The sequence below is a fragment of the Hypanus sabinus genome, chromosome 14 (genome assembly GCF_030144855.1).
Source record: "Hypanus sabinus isolate sHypSab1 chromosome 14, sHypSab1.hap1, whole genome shotgun sequence".
NCBI classification, from domain to species: Eukaryota; Metazoa; Chordata; class Chondrichthyes; order Myliobatiformes; family Dasyatidae; genus Hypanus; species Hypanus sabinus.
In genome coordinates, this window is record NC_082719.1 from 59,349,987 (window position 1) to 59,371,904 (window position 21,918).

At 38.0% G+C, this 21,918-nt stretch overlaps 1 protein-coding gene across 5 annotated transcripts in view; it reads left to right on the top strand.

The window, feature by feature from the left end:
* The window catches only part of slc7a2 (solute carrier family 7 member 2), a 116,317-nt gene that overhangs the window by 80,326 nt on the left and 14,073 nt on the right, over window positions 1–21,918 (top strand). For all 5 annotated transcript variants that reach the window (XM_059989283.1, XM_059989285.1, XM_059989282.1 and 2 more), the window contains 6 exons: window positions 952–1,107; window positions 3,746–3,911; window positions 7,895–8,028; window positions 9,138–9,360; window positions 17,773–17,909; window positions 20,525–20,627. In XM_059989283.1, coding sequence (XP_059845266.1) covers window positions 952–1,107; window positions 3,746–3,911; window positions 7,895–8,028; window positions 9,138–9,360; window positions 17,773–17,909; window positions 20,525–20,627 — 919 coding nt within the window. The remainder of the gene's footprint in view (window positions 1–951; window positions 1,108–3,745; window positions 3,912–7,894; window positions 8,029–9,137; window positions 9,361–17,772; window positions 17,910–20,524; window positions 20,628–21,918) is intronic.

Below are 21,918 nucleotides of genomic sequence, written 5' to 3' on the forward strand. Positions count from 1 at the left end.
CTGGTTTGACTGACATATCTTCATTGTTTTGTCCATCATTGCCAATGTCATGACATCGCTGTATACCATCCACGAAAAGTGCTTTTGAATCTCTGTCCTACTTTAAAACCTGCAAACTCAAAGTCAAGGTCAGCAGGTGCTTAAAAGTACCACCACTTGCTGGATCCCCTCAAACTGCACACTAACCTAATTAGAAAATGTATTACTAATTGTTCCATTGGCATTAGTCAAAATTTTACCATCTTTGTACAATAGTGGTTTGGGAATACTTTCTCACAGGCTGGTAAAAGGAGATGGCTCACCATCACCTGCTTGAGAACAGTTCAGCACTGGCTTTATCTTTTTGATCTGCCTGGAATGCTTAATCCTTAACACTTAAAAGGAATATTTAATAATATTGACTTTGAAATCTGATTTTTCCAGTATATTATTTGCTAGTTCATTTGAAATCATTTAACACTATTACTGAGCTAGAATTTTCAATGCAAAAAATTGAACACATTGAATAATAGTGGAAATTATAGTAGTATACAATTGTACAAATCCTTAGCTTATATCATAGTACTTCTTGATGTGTGAGCGGTCATATTAATGATTAATTATAATGGTTATGGAATTGTTGAAATATTAATATTTCCTTTAAAATGAAAGCATTTATACTATGTTACTATTTTGCATTTTGATCTTTGTTTACATTCACATGTTTCTAGAAGATGTGGCAGGTTTACAGGAGCATATTTGAGCATTAACCTCTTTAGTGCAATGATTATAGTGTGTGTAAAATAATAATAGTTCCAGAAATCAAATATAACCCTCACATGGAATTTAAATAGAAGCAATATGGATGTTTGGAATTGTATCAAGATTTGTGCAGTAATTATTCATCTGATAATTACATGTTCGATCATCCAGTTTGATTTAATTACTTTTTCACATTGTCTTTGTATCGAGGTACGTCAAGTGTTGCCAGGGCTTGGAGTGGGACCTTTGATGAACTTCTTGGCAAACAAATTGGAGTATTTTTTGGCACATACTTCAGGATGCAGTCACCAGGATTGGCAGAATACCCTGACTTCTTTGCTGTGTGTCTGATATTAATATTATCAGGTATAATTACATTAAGGTTGCACAATAAGCTGCCTTTATCCAGTAGACTGAAACATATATCATAGTGAATTGTGTATTTATTTCCAGACAAAACAATTAAAATACATCTAAGATGTAAATTTCTAGCTTAAGATATTGACATGCAACCTAAAATAATTTGCTGTATGGAAACAACTTGAATTGTTTTTAGTCAGGTGTCAGATATTCAGTGCCAACCTGATAGAATACCAGATGACCAGATATTAGGTAGGTAGTCGTGGTGGATATGTCAAATATTGGAGAACATGGCTGTGGATGAGAGGGGGAATTTTGAAGGAGGTTTATGAGGCAAGCTTTTTTTTAAACAGAGTAATAGATGCCAGATATGATAGCAATGTTTAAGATACAGGAACAGGCAGGGAATAGAGTGATGTAGAACATATGCAGTAGGCCATACGGCCTGTCCCTATGGTCTGGGTTCCATGTATCAAAAGATTGTTGTTCAGATAGTTTTCATGCAGGCATAATTTTTTATATGATAGTACATGAAAAGCCATCTCAGGATATCAGGAATGAGCTTTGCTGTGTAGCCACACTTGGTCAAGTTGTTATCAGCAGTTTTGCAAGCGAGCTATTCTGGCAAGGAATGAATGAGTACATTCACTTTAGTGACAGATTCAGTGAAGAGGCCCAACATCTTTCCACTAGCAGCTGCTCTATGTAACTGAGCTGGGACATAAGCGGAAACAATATTGGCCAGCACTGATTGCAAAGTGAGGGGTGAGTTTGAACCGAGCTGGATACAAAAGGATCACAGATTTTTCACCTGTAAATGAAGGAAGTATGATATAATGTAAATCATTTTTACGTGAGGAGATTTGGAATGCTGTTCATGAATCGATAAGTCATTTGTGTTTTCTTTAAAATGAGAGTTTGGCATGGAAATAGCAAGGCAAAGAGGATAAAGGGAGAACCTGTGGTCTTTTATTTTGGACAGAAAACGATGAAATAGTTACCCTTTTTACAGTCCAATAGGTGAAGCATATCCTTGGGGAAGCAGTATTGACTTTATTTTCCAACTTTAAAATGATCTTGGATCAGTTTCAGATGATTCTTGATACATGAAAACTGCTTTCATCTGCTTGTTTATTATGTCTATCAAGTCATGTTTATTGTCATGTGCTATGTGTTTATTGTCATGCATGGTGAGGTATGGTACGATGAAAATCTTGTAGCAGTATCACAGGCAATAGATGCAGATGATAGTATAAATAGTAAATAAATCTATACGTACCTTGTATAAGACAATGGAGAGAGAACAAAACTGTTTAAAAACAGGACCTTCGTGGGGGGAAAGAAGAAGAGAATATATAGGAGATACTCAATTTTTTTCATGAGGTGTGATTAGAAATTCAATCATGTGATATTTTATTTTTCAATTTTGAGCACTGAAAATTGAATATTTTTCCCCAAGGTGTGTTGAAGTGCAATACCAAGCAATTAAGATTTTATCTCCTTAAATGTGACCAATCACTTCCAGCTGGGAGAATCTTCCGATTATTTCGCATTGTGTGCACTTGTGATAGTATTAACCTTGTGTGCATCACTCCTATAGGAACATTACAGGGGAGTTTCAACAACATTGTCCTTGGAACAACCTTTGCTTGTATTGTCAAGGCAGCTTGTTTCTTTCCCAAAAGAACTGTAGATTGGGAACCCTGTTTGGCAAGTCCCTTTTCTTTTGTCATCTGGTTCCTTCACTAAAACTGTAGCAATCCCATCAGCAGTAATTCCCAAAGTCCCTGCCAAGTCATTCCAGTGCCTTCAGATCCTTAATAATTTGAACTTTTAAACCCTCTGTTTTCCTCAATAGTCCTGACTATCTGACTTGTGATCCCTTAAGAATCCCAAGCTCTCCACTGTAACCCTGCATTCAATCCAATGTGCTCCATTGATGCACCAGAATTTTGAGGCCAATATTTTGATGCTTAAAAATTCTTAAGAGTAATAAATGATCTTTTTAATTGATTATTTCCTTAAACTAATATTAATAGTGTTTTTGCTCAACCTATTGTGGGATTTGGATTTATTCAACATTTTATTTGAAATCCAGCTTTCAAATTAAATTTGGAAGGTTATGTAAGTAAAATTTCACAACCATGATATTGATTTCTTCACTGTTAAAACAGAAAGGCCTTAGGTTGTTTATATGAGGACAGATGGATTGCAGATTTTGTATTTTAATCTCCATTGTACAAGAGAAACATTGCTATTTTTTTAACAATCAATTCAAGGGCTCCTGGCCATGTAGAAAGGCAGTATTTTCAGGCCGTTAGGATGGCGTCTGTGCCTATGTGTGCAGTTGTTAAGTCTGCCAGGGATGGATCAGACAGATTTGAGTAACCCTGGAAGTTCCCTAAACATTGACTCCAACTTTTTTGCGGATGTGTGTTGAGGGTGGTGAAAATGCATTGGGTAGAATTTTCTGTATACATTGGCAAGGAACAGAAATGAGATGTTCCCAGCTCCTCTGTCATTTTATTAGTTCAGCTGATAAACATTGACCAACATTGTGGTTGAACCGTTTTGTATTTGCTGTGGATTTACATTAGTGGCTAAAAGACCTGACTGATGCTTTTTAACATTTTATCCATCTTAGGTCTTCTGTCATTTGGTGTAAAGGAGTCTGCTTGGGTCACCAAAGTATTTACTGCTATCAATATAGTGGTCCTTGTATTTGTTATGATTACGGGGTTTGTGAAGGGAGACCCGGAGAACTGGAAAATCAGTAAGGAGTTTCTCATCAATGTTACAGCAATCGTAAGGTAAGTTTGTTAAGTGGAAATTTAATGGCTGTTTTAAATGATCAGAAGTTTTGCTGAGTGTATGGGAAAAGAATCTATCATTAGCAAGATGAGGGATTTTCAGGTCCCAATTACCAGGAGGGAGGTTAGGAGAAGTTTCTTGTACAGATGCTATGCTTGCTACAGGGTTTTGGTGTGGAAATCCTTTAAGGGAAAATTTTGTTGATATTTGGAAAGGGATCTGGGGCAGTGGAGCAAACCTACAGGAATACTTTTGAGTTGGTGGACCAAAAATGGCACAGATACTGCCCCAGACTTCTTTAGAATTTAGAATTCTTTAGAATTGTAGTAGAGCACAGAAATGGTCCCTTTGACTTACCCAATCATTGCCAATCATATTGTTCAAGTACACTAATCATATTTGTCTACATTAGGTCCATGTCCTTGGAGCAGGTATATGGGAACCTGAGTGATCGAGTTGAGGATGGGGCAGTTGGAATACAAATAGATGCAGTGTGTAGTGAGGCTGTAAGGAAGGAGAGACAGATGATAGGGCAAAGTTGCAGTCAGCGGGATGAGTGGGAGTGCAATGTGGGGGCAAGATTGAAAAGGTGAGAAATATAGGACTGAAGTTGTTGTATTTAAATGCATGTAGTATATGGGAAAAGGTAATAATGTAGCACAGTTGGAGATTGGCAGGTATGACTTCATGGGCATCACTGAGTTGTGGCTGATAGAAGATCATAGTTGGGAACTTAATATGCAAGAATACACTTTGTATCAAAAAAGACAAGCTGGTAAGCAGAGGGGGTGGGGTGCTCTGTTGGTTTAAAAAAAAATCCTTAGAAAGAGGTGACATAGAACATAAGAAATAGGAGCAGGAGTAGGCCTGTTATGCCATTCAATAAGATCATGGCTGATCTGGCCATGGACTTGTTTCCACCAACCAGCCTTTTCCCCATAACCTTTAATTCCCCTACTAGGCAAAAATCTATCCAACCTTGTCTTAAATATATTTACTAAGGTAACCTCCACTGCTTCATTGGGTAGGGAATTGATCAGATTCAGCACTTTCTGGGAAAAGCAGTTCCTCCTCATCTCCGTCCTAAATCTACTCTCCCAAATCTTGAGGCTATGTCCTGGGCCTAGTTGTAGGATTGGAAGATGTAGGATCCTTGTAGGTAAAGATTTTTTTTAAACAAAAACAACTGCATGGGTAAAATGGCTCTGGGAGTTATTTACAGGCCTCTGAACTGTAGCCAGGATGTGGGGTACAAATTACAGCAGGGATTTAAAAAGGGTAATGTTACAATAGTCATGGGGGATTTCAATATGCAGGTAGATTGTGAGAAAATCAAGTTGGTGTTGGATCCCAAGAGATGGAATTTGTACATGCTGACCTTTTAGAGCAGCTTGTGATTGAGCCCTCTAGGGGAAAGGCAACTCTGGATTGGCTGTTGTGTAATGAATCAGATTTGATTAGGGAGCTTAAGGTGAAGAAACTCTTAGGAGGCAAGGAACATAATATGATAGAATTCATCCTGCAGTTTGAGAGGGAGAAGATAGTCAGATGTATCAGTATTGCAGTGGAGTAAAGGGAATTACAGAGGCATGAGAGAGGAGCTGGCCAAAGTGGATTGGAAGGAGACATGAGTGGGGATGATGGCAGAACAGCAATGGCTGGTGTTTCTGGGGTTAATTTTGGAAGGCGCTGGTTGGAATTATCCCAAAGACAGAGGTACTCTAAAGGCAGGATGGGGCAACAGTGGCTGACAAGGGAAGTCCAAGACAACATAAAAGTAAAAGAAAGAGCATATAGTATAGCAAACATTAGTAGGAAGTTAGAGGATTGGGAAGCTTTTAAAAACCAAGGGAGGCAATTCAGAATCAGAATCGTGTTTATTATCACCGGCATGTGATGTGAAATTTGTTAACTTAGCAGCAACAGTTCAATGCAATACATAATCCAGCAGAGAGGAAAAAAATAATAAAATGAAAAAATAATAATTGATTTACTTGTTGAGTAAAGCTTTTTAATCCGGCCCGCAGAACTTGATGAAATTATATTAATAAACCTTGTTAACGTTTTTTCCCCGCAATTCTGGCGTTTTCCCAATAGATGACGCACTCTATATACATTTGTGGCGACCCATTTCCTGGCACATCCGAACTGGCTCACAATTAGCCAGCATTCCGGCTAAGGGAGATAGCCTGCGGGGATTTGCGAGCACAGAGCTTTGGAGCCTCTGCGCCACGGGGGGGGGGGGGGGGGGGAGCAGGTTGAGGGAGGCTTAAAAGTGAGGCTGGGGATTTCGAATAAAGTTTTTTTTCTTCGACTGCAGTTACCGACTCCGTGACGTAATTTTAGCGCTGCATGTAGCACACCGCTACACATTGACCTTTGTTGAGGTGCAGCGTATTACTCCACATTTGCGCTTTACTCTTTGTTCGGCTTGACCTATTTGTGTGAACAGGCGTTCAGCGTCATGAACATCAACAAAGCCAGCCACAGATCCAAGTTAACTGACCAACACCTCAGATCCATCCTGAGAATCGCCACAACAAAACTAAATCCAGACTTTGATGCGCTGGCTAAAAAGGGAGACTAACAACAGTGTTCCCACTGAAATTAAAAATAAGTTTCTTCATTGTGTTATGTAAAAAATGCATTTGAAAATATTTTTTCAATAAGCCTTACATGTTACATGTCATTTCTGTTAACTGATGTACATGAGTAGTGCGCAGGTGCACGTACGTTCTCAAAATAAAAAATGCGCTCCAGATCAAATAACGCTCTCCGCATACTGGCGCGCTGTCACTGTTCTGTCCTTGTGCTGGTCGTTGTTGAGTTTTGGCACAGGGGACAATTGAATAAGAAGGAGCAGGACAAGTAGACCTGCATCTCCTACAGTTTTTGAAATAAAGACAGGCAGGAGGAGAGTGATGATGATAATATCTTGAAGGATAACAGAATTTTCTGTGCTTTAAAATAACAACTGTTACCATTTTTAAAAAAGCTGTATTTTATTCATTTAATTTTCAGTGTTTTAAAATTCATTTCAATAAATAGCTAAATACCATAGGACTTCAAAGACAGATATTTTGTTGTAATGCATTTGTTCATTTTCAATTGAAATTAAAGCACATGTTTTCTACATATCCCATGATATTTTATTTTCTCTTATGAGGTGTATTACCAAAACACTGCGTCCATCTGCTCCTGGTCCAGCCCCCCTGTCAAATTTTAGAACCCTTTGTGGCCCACAAGTCAAAAAGTTTGCCCACCCCTGCTCTAACCTCTACATCGCTGTGGTGCCCAAGGAATGGTGTCAAAAGTGATGGGGAGAAGGGGTTGAGAGGGATGATGATGAAATGGAGGAGCAGACTCGATGGGCTGAATGGCCTAATTCTGCTCCTATGTCTTATAGTTTTATTACAAAAACAACATTGACCCAGACATAATTTTGTATTGTATACTTTAACTTCAAAGGACTAAAATTTTTAGAAATTGTTGGATTTTTTAAAAACATAAAGCACAGCGTTAGTGATGGCAAACCTGTGGCATCTGTGCCCAAAATGGCATGCACAAACATTTGTTGGCACGTGGTGTGCATTGCTGGACTCGACTTCTTAAACCCATATTGATTATCATTCCTTTCAAATAAGGGAGTGGATTGTTTTTTCTACAACCTGAGGGCAGTGAGATGTCTCACACCAGGTTGGTGCCAGCTAGACAATTGTTAGGACAAAATCAACAGTTCCAAAATAAGTAACAAAATCAGGGATTATATCATGCTAAAAATATTAACTATTTAAACTATGTAATTGTGTCATTCTATATTGGTTTCAAACAAGCTGACATAAAGTGGAAATGTTTCATCATACAGACACAAATTTAATTAAATCCCATGCAAGTGAAATATCTTGTGTTTGAAATTATTTTTATCTGAATAAGGTTGAGTTTATAGAGCAAACAAAATGTATATTCTGTCTCTATTTCATAGCAATTCATCTGCAGAGAATGTCACCAGCATTTATGGTGTGGGTGGTTTTACACCATATGGATTAAGTGGAACATTAGCTGGTGCTGCTACCTGTTTCTATGCTTTCGTTGGGTTTGACTGTATTGCCACTACAGGTAAGAGCCAGCTTTTTATTTATCACATCATTATTGAATTTATTTCTTTATGTAACAATAACCTACTATATGCAGTGGAAGTTTTTGGACATTTCCAGAGGCAAATCCAGTGATTTCACACTCTACTAGAGCAGCATAGACACCAAGAGTGCATGAATTTGGGCATTAATACCCTAATCATTATTCACTCTAGTTGCTCTCTTTGTATATGACTTCCTACTTGTTGAGAGAGCTCAAATATAACTGAACTCCACTAATGATATGCACTTAAGGGCTATGACTGTTATTTGAGGAGGATCTTGTATGCGTAATTTTCTGAACTTAAAAATCATTGTTATTTCTTGTCACATGTGCTTTTGAGTAAGATGACTGCTTAACAGGTGAAGTAAAACATGGATATTTTAAAAGTAAGGTTTCCAATTGCCCATTCAATGTTTTGTTCCAGTACTTCACAATACAAGTATGATTGCCTTTTTCCTGCTCAGCCAGCACAAGAACACATCTCCAAAATGATTTCAAATGAAACTTGTGTACCAAAAAGAATTGTATTTGATTCCTAAATTTAGAAAGAAAAGGATGGACTTTTATTATCAAATTCATAGGGAACTACCAGGTTATTGAATGTAAATGTATCCTTTTTGCTTCTGTGTGCATGTATGCCCCATAAATTTAAATTTTATGCTATCCTTGAAATTCTGCTTCTTTTGGATAGAAGTTAATTTCATTACAAAATTGATTAACTGTTCATTTATCTTATAAACATGGCATTACTTGCCATCTCTCCCATCTTGTCATTGCTACAGAAAAAGCCAGATGTTTGGCTCACTCATCCAGTGTTACTGTTTTTCCTCATTTGCATCGCTGCTCGTTTGATCAAAGTGAAAGTATCTAACCTCCCTTTATTATTGAAAGGGCAGTGCAATCACCATCAGAAATTCTTTGCTTGTAACATAAACATCCATTATTGCACTTCTGCCAAAATAACATGATGGAGGGCAGCTCTGTGAAATATCTTGCTCTTTACTGACCTTTAACCAATCAACAAGGTTCACTGTTCAGTAGTAATTATTTGTACACAAGCCACAAAATGTTCTGTGTTACCATTTTAGGTGAAGAGGTGAAAAATCCTCAAAAGGCTATTCCCATTGGAATTGTGACTTCCCTTTTGGTGTGCTTCCTGGCTTACTTTGGAGTTTCTGCTGCACTGACCCTCATGATGCCATACTACTTGCTGGATGCTCGGAGTCCACTTCCTGTTGCCTTTGAGTATGTCGGCTGGGGCCCTGCAAAATACCTGGTTGCTGTAGGATCACTCTGTGCTTTGTCAACAAGGTATGAAAATAAAAGTCCAACTTGTGATTACATCATCGGAATAACTTTTGATAGAGCATTCCTATATAATGCAGAATCTCTGCTCCTTTCCCCACTCTCAGTTGGAATATTTCATGTACAGAATAATTTTGTAATCAAGTTGAACTTATTTCATCTGATCCTGTGTAAAATTCTGTAATGGCTGTGAAGAAGTGGCTTATCCATGAAATATGTTTAACAGTATGTGCAGCGCCTGTTTACGGAATTCGCAATTTCTTTTATTTCCTAAATTATACTAATTTAAATTCTTTTTCTATTTAAACTTCTATGCATGACCATTATTTTGAGGCTTCTCTGTTGTAATTTGAAAACAAGGCCATCTTTAGCCAATTGACTGAATTCCTGGACTTTTTTCTAACCAGTTCACCTCCACCAGCACCCTGCTCCTCACTCTCAACAATTTTTCCTTCAGTTCCTCCCACTTTCTCCAGGCTCTTGGGGTGGCCATGGGCTGACCTTGCATTGACTACGTAGAACAGTCCATGTTCTAATTCTTTCCCGGTAAGGCTCCAACTCTTCTTCCACTACATTGACAGCTTATATTTTTACTTGCCTGTTTACTAAAGAGATACAGAAATTCTCCAATGAGAAGGACATGGCAGATAGCTAGATCAGGGATGTTGAAATTCTATGGCCCTAGAGACTTGTTTACTTTGATACTCTTCAGGAGCTATTAAGTGAGGAAGGAAGGGAGATTGATATGGTCTAAAACCTTTTCAGCCACAGATGATTTGGTCACCGAATTACGGGAAGGATATTAATAAGGTTGAAAGAATGCAGAGAAGGTTTACAAGGATGTTGTCGGGACTTGAGAAACTGAGTTACAGAGAAAGGTTGAATAGCTTAGGACTTTATTCCTTGGAGTTTAGAAGAATGAGGGGAGATTTGATAGAGATATATAAAATTATTATGGGTATAGATAGAGTGAATGCAAGCAGGCTTTTTCCACTGAGGCTAGGGGAGAAAAAAAACCAGACGATGTGGGTTAAGGGTGAAGGGGGAATAGTTTAAAGGGAACATTAGGGGGGGCTTCTTCACACAGAGAGTGGTGGGAGTGTGGAATGAACTGCCAGATGAAGTGGTAAATGCGGGCTCACTTTTAACATTTAAGAAAAACTTGGACAGGTACATGGATGAGAGGTGTATGGAGGGATATAGGCCAGTTGCAGATCATTGGGACTAGGCAGAAAAATGGTTCGGCACAGCCAAGAAGGGTAAAAAAGCCTGTTTCTATGGTTCTATGAGGCTTCCAGGGTATCTGAAAATAGCTAATACTTAAGAAGGACATTAGAAACTAACCAGGAAATTATAGGCTGGTAAGCCTTACGTTAGCATTAGGGAAATTATTGTAGAAGTTTCTTGTGAAGATCTATTTGCATCTGGAAGAGCATGGATTTATTGAGGATAGCGTAGCTTTGTGTAGGTGATAGGGAGATCATGTCTCACAAACATGATAGAATGTTATTTTTGAGGAGGTGACATAGGTCATTAAGGATAGGGTAGTGGATGGTGTATAATGGATTTTAGTAAAATTTTTGACAAAGCCTTACATGGCAAATTACTCCAAGAGATTATGGGATATATACAACCTTAGTAGATTGGATTCAAATTTAGTTTAGCCATAGTTGATGGGTCATGGTGGAAAAGTATCATTCTGACTGGACCAGTCGTATTTCAGAAGGACATTGACTTTTTTTTAATTATAAATGATTTGGATGAAAATGTAGCCTGATCAGTACATTTGCAGATAACACAAAAAATGGCAGTTGTGGACAATGAAGAACGTTGTCAAAGGATTCAGTAGCATATGGACCATTTGGAAATGTGGTCAGAGAAATAGCAGATGGAATTTAACCTGGACAAAGGTGGGGCATTGCACTTTGGGAGATCAAAGTTGAGGGGAAAGAATTCAGCAACTGGCAGGACCCCTGGGAACATTGAAGTATAGAGGGACGTTGGCGTGCATGTCCACTGCTCACTAAAAGTGCCAACACAAATACAGTAGATAGGAAGGTAAAGAAGGGATACAGCATACTTCAATCTCTCCACCAAGCTGAAATGCTCCATCTCGGGCATCATCTTGGTGAATCTTATCCACACCCCATCCAGTGCAATCACACCTTTCCTAGAGTGTTGTAACCAGAACTATGCCCTAACAAATAGCTATAATTTGTCACTCTTATATTCTGTGCCCTGGCCAGCGAATGCAATGATCCCATATGCCTCCTTAACTACCTTGTCTATCTGTGCTGCTGCTTTTGGGGATCTTTTGGACATTTATGCCAAGATTTCACCCCCCTTGCCCACCATCTGTTAATGCTTCCAAGACCTCTACCATTTATTGTGTATATCCTAGCCATATTAGTCCACCCTAAATGCGTCACCTCACGTTTGAAAATTCAGAACTGTATGCTATCGTTCTGTCTATTTAACCAACTGATTGTCTTCTACAAAAAATGCACCTACCAGCCATCTAAGCTGCCTGCTCAAAGTTACAAACGAGAAAATCTGCAGTTGCGGGAAAACCAAGCAACACACACAAAATGCTGGAGGAACTCAGCAGGCCGGGCAGTGTCTTTGGTCTCGGCCCAAAACATTGACTGTTTACTCTCTCCCATAGATCCTGCCTGGCCCGCTGAGCTCCTCCAGCATTTTATGTGTATTAATATTTTCAAAGTTCCAGATGTCTGGTCTTTAACCAATGACCAATTAATCAGCTTTACAGCCATTCCCTTTTTTCGTAAGAAAGTCAATCGCCTGCCTGTGTACACCTAAACTTTATTTTGTGTTGGAATTTTTTTTTTGAAAGGAAAGAGGCTGAAATAAGTCACATGGCTCTTAGACTCTGATATTCCACTTTGTGCAGTGGCATGCACTTTTATTAGACATGCTTTGAGCCAAGCTGTGTTGTTGGTGAGGATTACTGTTGTAATTTTCCAGTTTCACTTCTGGGTTCAGTTCCCACTACTGTCTGTAAGAAGTTTGTACATTCTCCCTTTACTACACGGGTTTCCTCAGGGTGCTCTGGTTTCCTCCCACATTCCAAAGATGTACGGGTTAATAGGTTAATTGGTCACATGGGTGTCATTGGGCATTGCTGTCTCGTTGGGCTGAAAGGGCCTCTTAACATACTGTATCTCTGAATAAATAAACGTCCTGGTATTTCTTTGCATTTGTTTACATGGCATAATCTATAACAGTTTTGTTTTGCTTAGTGTTGTGCTGTACAGATTTGATTCAGGTATCATCTCTAGATTAATCAGCAAATTTCTTTGTGTACTTGTGTATGCCGAAGCTTTGCTTTGTGGCATTAATGTGTATATTATAATCAAACTTAGTTTTGTCAAATGTCCAAGTTGTTTGAAACTGGTGATGAACAATTTCTTTTTAGTTTAACTGTAAATCCTGTTTTTCTTTATAGTAGACTGAATATTTAATCAGAAAGATTCCACCATTCGAAAAATGGCTTCCAATAATCTGTACTTCCAAAAATGTCGCCAATTTACTTTATTTATGAATAGCAGTAAATTTGGCCATATTATTGAGCTTAGATAAAAATGAATTCAATAACCAGTATTCTAAAATGGTGTGGTGAATCTGCCAACTTCAGCAAGGTGTACATGAGTCAGCCAGTCTTCCAGTCCCATTACTAAGAGGGTTCAGGTTTTCAATATGAAGCTCTAGTGGAGGGGATTTCCCACGCCACTGATTCTCTTCTCACCCTGAACTGAAGCCCTTGAGGTGGATCCCACACATTAAGCAGGCTGACAGGAACACATCTTTCTTTCTAGTTTAAATATAGTTTTTTCTTTCTAGTTTCTAGTACATAAGGAATACCTCTGGGTCGTTCTATGCAGTTTATCATATAGTATGTAAGGTTGAGTATTTGTAACAGTCATTGCTGGCCAGATAAATTGTAATAAGTTTTAAAAAAACACAAACAATAAGATAATTTTTTCTACCAGGTAATCAATAGGGGATTATGATCGCCAGTTATATATCCCACCTGATTTTATTTAATTATCAATGGAAGAGTAAATTATGAAGAGTATGTAATTGGTAGCTTCTCATCCAAATCAAATTTGCAATTCAATAGTAGTAGTAGGTTAAATTCACCCCATGTTACCTGTATGCAATTCAAGTTACATTTTTTCTGATTTTAAGGAGAAACATTTTCTAAAACTTTTGGATATGACTAACATAATTTCTCTTTCCACACTTGAATGAAATCAAATCAAACTAATTTTTATTAAGTGATTACACTGCAGGGCTCTACATAAGTGTTGTTTTAACAAGAATGCCGATAAATCTCATTTGATCAATTTTGTTGTATTGGTATAGTATGCCCAGTATTTTTGATATTTTATCTATTAATACAAACAAAAAACTTTGAAACCTCCATCTTAAATAAAATTATAAAGTTTTCATTGCTAACTGATCGCATTAACACAGATGGAGTTCCTTTGAACAACTCCTGTATAACTATCTGCAATCATCAATGTTGTAGCTATTGTTGTTGGTACACACAGATTAGAGAACTGGGAGTTAATGCCTTTTTTAAAAAAAAATAAGAGTGAATGTAGCCTAAGCAGCACTGAATATCTGATCCTCTGACCTGTACTCTGAATAGCATTGTAAGCCTGTGTATCCTGATTTACCCTAACCTACCCCTCTTATAATTTTGCTACAACTGCCAAAGATATTGCCTAAGACGGTGAAAGTGATTATGATGGGATTGGGCCTAGGTTAGGATGGGAGAAAATCCTGACTACTATGTGTATTTTATAAACAGCTTCTATCATTTTAATTTGGCTTTTCCCCTGAAGGCATAAATTGCCGGAAGAAAGTGGGGTGAGAGTACTGATTGCATTTGCACCCTTTTTGCCGCAGCTTGTTTCAGCAGCCATTCAATGAGTGAGTGTATGATGTAGATGAATTCAGGGTGTGAAATTATTCTGTAGGAGTGGTATTACAAGCAGCCCCAATCATTGTAACCTAATACCTATATTTACTGTCAGAGCCCTTTTCTTTAATCACTTCCACTGGCCAAATACTGAGTCTAGATTGCAACATCCTGGTTACAGTCAGTTAATGAGATGGTGGTTGGCAGTGAATTCAATGTCGTAATGTTACGCTAAGCAGTACCATTTCCACTAGGCACTGAGAGTTCAATATATCATATTTTGATGTAAAAAAAAAATATGTTCCTTTTATTGAAATAACATGGGCTTTTATTGTGAAGAACAAATTTATGTGAATTATGCAACACATTTTCCACTTCATGAGGAGAAATTAGGAACTTGTGTAGAGCCCTAAAGTGAGGTTAATTTTCATTGGTTTACTGCATACCTGGTGTGACTCTGACTTGCAGCATTGCGCATGTCTTTCCTCTTCATTCAGTCTGCTTGGTTCCATTTTCCCCATGCCTCGCGTAATCTATGCTATGGCTGAAGATGGGTTGCTTTTCAAAGTTTTAGCCCACGTCAGTCCTAAGACGAAGACTCCAGTTGTTGCTACAATGTCATCAGGTTTGGTTGCAGGTGAGATTTTGTAGCTGGATGGATGCGCAAATAGAAAGTAAAAATGGGGTCTCAGTGAATGGGCAAATATAGAACAAAAATGTCAAATGGTCAGAGCATTATTATTTTGCTAAATCAAACCTAAACTTCCATGTACACTTCATGCTTTGCTTGCTTTAAGACCAACTTTTTTTATTTGCCAATGCAGACAGATTATCATTGAAAGGATAACTTTATAAAGGAGTGATATTCTTTGATGTGTTTTGATTGAATTGCCATTATCATCATTAATTTTATTATTGAGTTGCAGAAGAACTTGCATGTGCTTCCCAGTTTGGGTTCTTTTTCCTCATGGGCTTTGAAAACACCATTTCACAATAGACACTCTTGGAGCAGCCAAGGAAGATAGCAGTTACATTTCTTTCCCTCTGTTGAGACTCCCACATGATTAAGGATGACTTTTGTTTTTCAGTCTGGTTGTGTGGGTTATGAAATGGCTGATGAGGCCTAGTTAGAGACCGTGGACTCTTCCACAGATAGGTGGAAAATGGGTGGTTAGTTTGTGATGTGGTGCACTCCTGCAGTTTAAGCAAAGCTTTTTGTGTTCTTGATCCTGCAACTTGAGGTTCTCTGTATCATCCTGAATGTACCTTCTCTATCTTGAGCAGTGAGGGATTCCCAGAAGTTGATGAGAACTCATCATTTCTAAAGAGGATTTGAGCACTTCCTTAAATATTTTGGAGTGGCATGGTAGTGTAGTGATTATCTCAATGTTTTACAGTACCAGCAACCCGAGTTCAGTTCCCGCCACTGTCTGTAAGAAGTTTGTACTTTCTTCCCGTGACCGTGTGGGTTTTCTCTCACGGTCCAAAGATGTACTAGTTGGTAGGTTAATTGTAAATTGTCCTGTATGTTAATAAATAAAATAAATACTTTAATTTGTCCACATGTAATCTCCTGGCATGACAGAGTTCATAGTTCTGTGGGGTCAGGTGAAGCATGTGAACATCATACCCTGACCACTGGATCTGGCTGAGTGTACTTGGGGCCTTGATGTTAAGTTGTTTCTGGGAGAGAAAACTGATACTGGTTACACTTATCCATAGAATAGTACAGCACACGGGTGGGCACTTCAGCCCACAATATCTGTGCCAACTACAATGTCAACTTAAACTGATCACATCTGTCCTTTAGGTCAGAGTTTCCTGCTGTATATCTGTGCTTGTAAGGTCTTTCTCTTCCCTCAAGGAATAGTGAAAGAATGTCTAAAATTTTATCCTTTAGCAGACACACTTGACTAAATTATAAGACCTGGCTAATTTTCCCGGGAACCTAATTCTACTGCTTTTCTGAAGGGAGATTAAAGGCTTTTGTCTAAAGATTATGTCACGTGTCTATAAGACATAAGACATAGGAACAGAATTAGGCTATTTGGCCCATCAAGTCTGCTCTGCCATTCCATTATAGCTAATTTATTATCTCCCTGAACCCCATTCTCTTGCCTTCTCCCTGTAATCTGACTAACCAAGAGCCTATCAACCTCTACTCAATAACTTGACCTCCCCAGCCAGCTGTGGAATTGTATTCCACAGGTACAGGACTCATTTGCTTAAGGAATTCCTTCCCATCTCCATTCTAAATCCCTCTATTCTGAGATAATGCCCTAGACTCATTCACCATAGGAAATATCCTCTCCACATCCACTCTTGGGTGTTTCAATGAGATGACATCCTCCCTCCCCATTCTTCTAAACTCCAGTGAGTACAGGCCCAGAGCCATCAAGCACTCCTCGAATTTCTGACATACTGCAAATGTCTTCCACAGTGAAGGATTATGCAGTATATGTACTTATTCAATTCATCCACCATTTTTGTTCCCCATTATTACCTCTTGAGCATTATTTTCCAGTGGTCCAATATCTACTCCCACCTCACTTTTACTCTTCTAGTATCCTTTTTTTGGCTAGCTTACTTTCATAATTCATTTTTTCTTTGTTTTTTTTTGTTTCCATTCTCTTCGTTAAAAGCTTCCCAATCCTCTAACTTCCTACTACACTTTGCTATATTATGAGCCCTCATCCTCCCTTTGGAATACTTAAGTAATGTGATGTTGGTATTGGTACCAGATGAGGGGATGAAGACCTATAAATTCAGTGACTGACCAGAGGTTTCCATTGCTAAAACTGTAAGTCAACCACAAATAACCTGTCAATTAATGTTCCGTATACTTCTGGGCAGTGTCTTTACAAGACTGGTGACTCCAGCCATTATCAGTACTCTTCAGAGATTGTCTGCTTGGTGTCAGTGGTTGTGTAACCAGGACATGTGATATGCACCAGCTGTTCATATGACCGTCCGCCATCTGCTCCCATGGCTTCACGCGACCCTGATTGGGGGACTAAGCAGGTGCTACGCCTAGCCCAAGGGTGACCTGCTGGCTTGCAGAGGGAGCGAGTGCCTGCGCCCCTTTGCTAAGGATGTAACTCCACCCTGCCACCCCAGCATAAGTGGTTTTGTATTTGAATGAGTTGCTAAAGGTGGTTAATGTGATAAAGGAATCATCTTGGATTTTGCCGGATAATCTTGAGTTGGGGATTTGGCAAACGATTCAGGAAGTCTTGCTTTCCAAGTCGGTGCATGTCAGTCCATGGAAGTGCCAAGCTCTGCACCTAAAGTGAAAATATACTGCTTTGACATGAACACACCTACTTGACGGTTGAAAAAGACAATGCATCCAAAACACAAAACTGACCAGACCATTGACACTAGCTGTTCTATATTTGATAATTGTATCCATTACTAGTATGTAGTACCAAATGTAATTTGTTTTGAACTTTCACCTTTTTTCTTTTTAGCCTGTTGGGGTCTATGTTCCCTTTACCCAGAATTATGTTTGCAATGGCTCAAGATGGTTTACTGTTCAATTTTATGGCAAAAGTGAGTAAGAGGCAGACACCAGTTGCTGCAACACTGGCATCAGGGGTCATCTCTGGTAAGCTGATGCACCTCACCCCTTCCCCAAAGGGACCTCATCTCTCAAAATCATGCCTGGGCTTGACGTGCTATTCCCCGAAGCATGCAAAATCCTGGTGCCTCTATTAATCAGGTGGTGAGGATTGTATTTGAAGCAGGTATGCCAGGTTCAGAGAAGCAACAATTATAATTCTATGGGATGAATTGACGTTGTAATCTCCTTTACACTTTAAAAGTGACTTTTTAAAAAATAATCTGGGAAATGTCTAAGATTAATGAGAATGCTTGAATTCAAAAAATAAAAATCCTTTTGGGGAAAAAAAGGTATCCTCATTCAACAATGTTTTAAATAACCTGGCATACCTAGCTAATGGCATTTATTCACATGGAGATCAAACAGTAATGAAGAGATGAAAATGTGCTTTTTATAATAAACAGCCAGACTAGACATCTATGTACTTCTCAATTCAAGTCTATTATTTACTGGCCCCATTGAAGTAAACTGGCATTAGTATCAAAGAGTCTTTCAGCTCATTAAGTTGCTGCTGATCTGTGAAAAGTCTGGAAAATGATTATTTCTATTGAACAATAATTCCAGCAATTTAAAGGCACTTGCTTTGATTTAATTTTTACCTTGCAGTGATAAATTTTGTGATATGAAGCAAATAATTTGATTTCCTAAGAATGCAGTGTGGTATTTACTTTGATCATTGTCAGCTTTATCTTGTAGGTTTAAAATATTCTTGGTATATAATGGGCAAATTAGCAGAGTTGGGATATTGAAGGTCAAGAGCATGCTGGCCACAGAACGAGAAGTAAGATCTTGCAGGTTTTACAGAAAGGAAAGGCCTCCAAGATTATTCAAATAAAGTATTACCCAAGAAGAAAATGATGAAAAGAGTTTATAAGAGGATGCTTTTGTGTGGTATTCCAAGGAGAGTGTTGTGGAGAACTGGAGAGGTTTCTGGAGGGAACTGTAAAGTCTCCTGGTCCAGATTGCTGATCTGTAGCCTTCATGGAGTGAGACAATGTAAGTGGAAGGTGTACAAAAAATAGAGTTGAAGAAATGCAGAGATCTTGGAAGGCTGTGTGAAGTTATAATGACAGGAAGGAATGAAACTGAAAGATTTGCAGATGTGAGGAGGAGAATATTTGTGATGGTGGGCTGATCACAAAAGGTGATGGGCCAAAGGTTTGAAATAACTCTGTACCTCAGTAACACTCTGATAGATTTTTTTTTAAAAAAATAAGTTCATATGTAAACCTGGAACAAAATCTGTTCTCAGCAAGTTTAGTTCCAGACAGGCCACTTGATTCTAATTGGTTTAAAATGTTAATCTTGTATTTGGCGGGTTTAATGCAGTGATGCTAAATAAATCCCTGCAAACAAAGTAAAATAGGACCAGACACGTTGAATAAGCCCTGTCTGCATAATCATTTCTCACAGTACACATAGATAAAAGTCTTTAGTGTTCTTACTTTAATTGTAAAGTTTAGTGTTTTCTCATGGTTACTTGGTGAGGAAGGATGAAGGGAAAATGTTGCCACACAGACTGTTCTGATTCTGTGCTGATCACTTATTTGTGAGAAGGAAGAAATGTGTTAGATGCCCACTATTAAAGATGGATGTAGAAAATTAGTGGATTATAATGTTGATTAGCTTGTGTGAGTGATGTTGTAAAGTATTTTGAACTTGTAATTCAAAGTACTGACTCGTAACTTCCAAGGACTCAATTAGAAATTTGCAACAAACCACTAAATTAAAATTTCTCCTTTCTCATTTATTGTAACACAATTTGTTTTGGCATTCCACCTGAAATTGTATTGATTTATTGTCATGGCTAAATATAATTTTTTTAAATCATGTTTTTTTTCTCCTGGCTGAAACAATAGCATAGCTTTTGATCTCCTTATCTGTTTATGTTACTGTGAATAAATGCATGCCATTCCAGAAAATGTGAGCATGATTGAGGAATTTTATTTTGAGTTTAAATGTTTTATTATTATTTGTTATTGTATATGTTTTATTATTTTATTATTATTAAATATTATTTGTTAATTGTTGCTTGAAGAAGGGTTACCTTCAACCACCAGCAGCTCTTAAGTATTACCCTGTCAATCAATTTTATTTTCATCAAAAAATATTTTAACTACATTCAATAATAAACATTTTGTTATTCAGTTGACATACTGGATATCTTATTATAGGTCAGTCTTAAAGGCCCAATTTGGAATGTTGTGCTGGATCTTTATTAATTATCTAAAACAGGCTCAAAGATTAGCTTTATGTAACCATTTAGAACAGATAATACAGGATTAATTTTTTTCCAGCATCTGTTATCAAACAATATTAATGATACTGTTATTTACAATTGCATCTTGTAGAGATTTACGTAACATTTGTGCAAGGCTAAAATGACTACACAAAAATTGTTGGCGAGTACGTAGTCATTTGCACTTTGGCAGGGGTGTAAATTGTCAACAATGAGGCTGCTGGTGGTGGAGTTAACAGTGGATAGAAATGTTTCTTGTGTCTTTTAGGCAGCCAATCATTAATATCAGCAGGAATCATTTCTAGATCATGTATTTCTCTTTGCTCATTTAACTACTCGTATCTTGATGAATTTTTGGCAGCTATCATGGCATTTCTCTTTGACTTGAAAGCCTTGGTGGATATGATGTCTATTGGGACCCTCCTAGCATACACTCTGGTAGCAGCATGTGTACTCCTCCTCAGGTAAATACTTGTGCATGATGAAGGGTCTTTGACCAGATAACTCATATTTCCTGTCTACTGAGTCTCCAATATGCTCTGCTTTTATTTCAGATTTCCAGCATTTGTTTTTAACATTCATAACACCAAGGCTATTCAACGCATCGCGTACACCTCTTGTAAAAGATTAGTGTAAATGGGAATTTATTCCCTGCAGATTCAGAAAACAGTACCAAAACATTTCATCATTTTAATTACCTATCAAATCCTTTAATCTGGCCTGCTGAAAAGAGAATGCCTAACATGGGACATGGGGCAGTTCCTAACAAGGGGAAGTTCCAAGGGTATGGGAACAGCTTGGCCAGTGATGCAATTCATTCTGCAGCTCAGGTCTTCAGCAGAAAGGCCCTGCACATCATGGTGACGCATAGCTTTGTTGAATTTATGCCCTCTGAGGACTTCTTTCTCTATAAATCACCATTTTGCTTTTCACCACTGTGATCGGAAAAGGTTTCAAGTGAATGCCCCATGGGTTGTATCCAGCTGGTGCAGTTATATTTGTGAACGAGTTTTGCTCTTGGCAGAAGGCGTATTTTTTGTTTGTTTGATCCTCTCGGGGGCCTGTTGGGCAAAACAGTGGCATGTGGTGTGCAATGCATTCTGGGATGTCAAAAATTAATAGGATATATACAGTAATTGAGATTTCAGAAATGATGTACAGTATCGTGATGCCTTGAGTTGCTAGTTCTTAGCAACCTGACAATAGCAACAGTGATGGATAGGGTAGTGTAAATTACATTCAACATGCTTGCTTTCAATGGTCAAAGCACTGAGTACAAGATGTAGGATATAATATATAAAACATTAGTATTGTGTACAGTTCTGTTTGCTATGTTACAGGGGATATGTGGTAATATTAAAAGGAGTGCAGAAGAGATGTTGGCTAGTGAAAAGAAGAAATATTAACAGCTTTAAAAAAGCACGATGTGAGAAAATGAGACGTGAGAGGGTCTTTGATTTTGTAAAAATACATTCAATATGTATCCAGCATCTTTCAAAAAGTGGAAAGAGCTGGAACTGGGAGATATTTTGTTCATCGTTTTTTAGATAAATGGTATTTGAAAGTTCAATTAAAGAACCATTACCTCCCATCAGTTTTCAAAAGGACTAGTCCAAAATTCTAAGCAAAATCATTGGAATGTCAGTGATAAAGTCAATTCTGTTCACCTGATTACAGATGATTGTGGACTAAGTAATCAGAAATGTTGTTTATGTTGGGTTTGCAAAATCTGATTGTATACTTAATGTATTTTGA